Raw genomic sequence first — 2,777 nt, forward strand, 5'->3', positions numbered from 1 at the left:
GCCTACTGAATTCACAGTGTTTTCTTAAGGAACTTAATCCTCTCCTAGTACCCGAGATTGTAAATTATTTCCTCCTAGGATAGAACGAATTACACACTGGTGTAGCGGTACTTCAAACCTCAGTGTTTCAGCGAACACAATGATCGGTAGTAAATTACACTTACTGTTGCTTTCTTTGTAGTTAAAACAATGCATAAGAAAGGAGGAGAATTCAGAATTTCGTATGGAAAATATGCGAGAATGGACTGTTATTTATAGCCCCAACATGTTGAGTTCAAACGAAGAGGCGCAACTCTTCAGAGGTCAGTTACGTAAAATGGCCATAACGTAAATTGCCATTTATGCAAATTAAAATGGGCAGAGGATACTTTGTTTTTCGTTGCAAAAAATGGACGGGCAGAGGAAACTTTATTTTCCGTTACAAAAAACGGATAATTTGGATTTAATATTAGTTTTTCATTACAAAAATGGATATTTAATAATATTACATTAATATTTACTATTAATAAATAAATTTGACCCAAAAATTAATCAACCAAATCCGAAGCTGAGCGAGCGACGACGACAGCACGATTCTTGCCTTTTTCTTAACTCTTTAAGAGCTAGAATAAGAGCAATTGTATATATACCCATCAAAAGTCTTTTCCTCCTCCAATATGGGACAATGTTCCTTTACCAAGGAGGGAAACTCAAATATTTTATTTTCCCTCCATTTCCCATTCACGCTTTTTAAGCTAAAATAATCTTAAAAATCTAACATGGACATCCAAGGCGTTCTTTTACATTGTATCATCCTTCATTCAAAAAGGATTTTTTTGTGCCCTCACATGGAAGGCGAATGGACAAATATATAAATATTTTGTGGTGCAACCGTCCATGCATGAATAGAAATTTATCTAACAAAGAAAAAAAATTTCGTCAGAGAATAGGTTATTTACACCAAAATCGCCTAAAACAAATGAAAAAGTAAATTGCATATATCAACCAAAGCGACATTATAAAAAGATGCTCACATCAAGGAAAATTGAAAAGAAAAAATAAAAAGCAATGAAGCTATATAGTTGAAATTAATCCATAATGATTTATGCAAGCAGTGCAAATATTCAGTCTCAATGTTTTTAATGTTAGAACCAAAACTTTAAAGGTGAGGACTTTAATCTTTTACCCAAGACCTATCATGTCATATCATCAAGAACAAATACTAGATGCGGAAGCACACCTAAATCCATGAATGCCACAAAGATCGCTGGATCTTTCGGTCTACAGTCTTCCAAATCAAGACGTAAGCCGTTTTGCTCTTTCCAGCGATGGGATATTAGAAAGAAAATCCTACGTATGGTTTGGGGACCATAACCCATTTAGTATATGCACGTGTATATGTATTTCTAATTTAGCCCATCATTAAACTAGAAATAACATCCTGGTATCTACACATAAGACCTCATACTTTATAAGGTATCCGTTTGGCCAATTTAACTTTAAACCTTAGTAGATCACTTTAATTTAGGCCAACCTTATAGTGATAGTAACTAACACACAATTATTCTTAATATAATATATGTGCAAGTCCATAAATTCTAACAATCTTCCACTTGGACTACACATATATACGTATATATAACTTTATAATTGTATATTACGTTATGAGCTTAAAATATTTTCTATCACAATCTGTAATACCTCAAAACAATCTCGTCCATCAATCATCCTAATATTAGACTAAAGCGGCTTTTGTTACATTTATCGCAACTAAACTTTCCTTGATCACAAATACCAGCATAACCAAATGACATAGATCAAGTATGGATGTGTAGCATGAAAATTACATGCAACGTGATCTAAGCATGCCTATTTTCAACCGGTCCAACTAAAAGACAAGTCAAAGTGGAAAATAAACTGAATAGTTTATTTCTGCAGAAATATCCTCAAAACATCCATAAAACTGAAACCATAAACTGAAAACTAAAAGTGTCTATAATAAAAGAGCATTTAAAAGATTACAAACTCCCACTAAAATTGAATATCCTCAAATGACATGACACCCATATGAGTAGTATGCTCATGAAAGACCTTGGGGAGTAGTCCCTAAGTAAGCGGGTCTACAATCATGGAATTTGTTCCAATATGCTCTATAGACACCAGGCCACTCTGAGCTCTTTCTTTAACAACCAGGAGCTTAATGTCAATGTGCTTTGACTTTGTGGAACTCCTGTTGTTATTGAAATACATGACTGCTGACTTATTGTCAAATAACTTAAGTGGTCTTTCAATACCATCAACAATGTGCAACCCAGTAATAAAATTTCGTAGCCATATCCCATTATTAGATGCCTCATAACATGCTACAAACTCAGCTGCCATGGTGGAAAGAGCAACAAGTGTTTGTTTAACACTCCTCGAGGAGATAGCTCCTTCATCAAGTAAATAGATGTATCCCGGAGTAGATTTCATGCTATCTTGGAATCCAACAAAGTCAGCGTATGAATATTTAATGATTTCTAACTTATCTGACTTTCTATATGTGAGCGTGTGATCCTTTGTTCTCTGTAGATACCGCATGACTCATTTGGCTGCTTTCCAATGATCAAGTTCCGGATTGCTCAAATATTTGCCCAACATCCCAACAATATACACAATAGTTGGACGTTTACAAACCTGAGTATACATCAGACTCCATATTGCTGAAGCATAGGGAATCATCTGCATTTCCTTAGTCTCAAAATCATTCTTGGGGCATTATTTGAGACTAAACTTGTCTCCTTTAGCAACAGGGGTAT

General features: G+C 34.6%; 1 protein-coding gene across 1 annotated transcript; it reads right to left on the reverse strand.

Annotated features, from left to right (window-relative positions):
• Positions 1–2,085: 2,085 nt before the first annotated feature.
• On the reverse strand, positions 2,086–2,559 carry LOC138876107 (secreted RxLR effector protein 161-like). The gene has a single exon (XM_070155002.1). The coding sequence runs from the start codon at positions 2,557–2,559 to the stop codon at positions 2,086–2,088; it is 474 nt and encodes a 157-aa protein (XP_070011103.1).
• Positions 2,560–2,777: the final 218 nt, after the last annotated feature.

Source organism: Nicotiana sylvestris, chromosome 8 (genome assembly GCF_000393655.2).
Source record: "Nicotiana sylvestris chromosome 8, ASM39365v2, whole genome shotgun sequence".
Classification (NCBI taxonomy): domain Eukaryota; kingdom Viridiplantae; phylum Streptophyta; class Magnoliopsida; order Solanales; family Solanaceae; genus Nicotiana; species Nicotiana sylvestris.

Coding starts and splice junctions, on each gene's coding strand:
- LOC138876107 (XM_070155002.1), bottom strand. CDS start 2,559: ATGCGGTATCTACAGAGAACAAAGGATCACACGCTCACATATAGAAAG.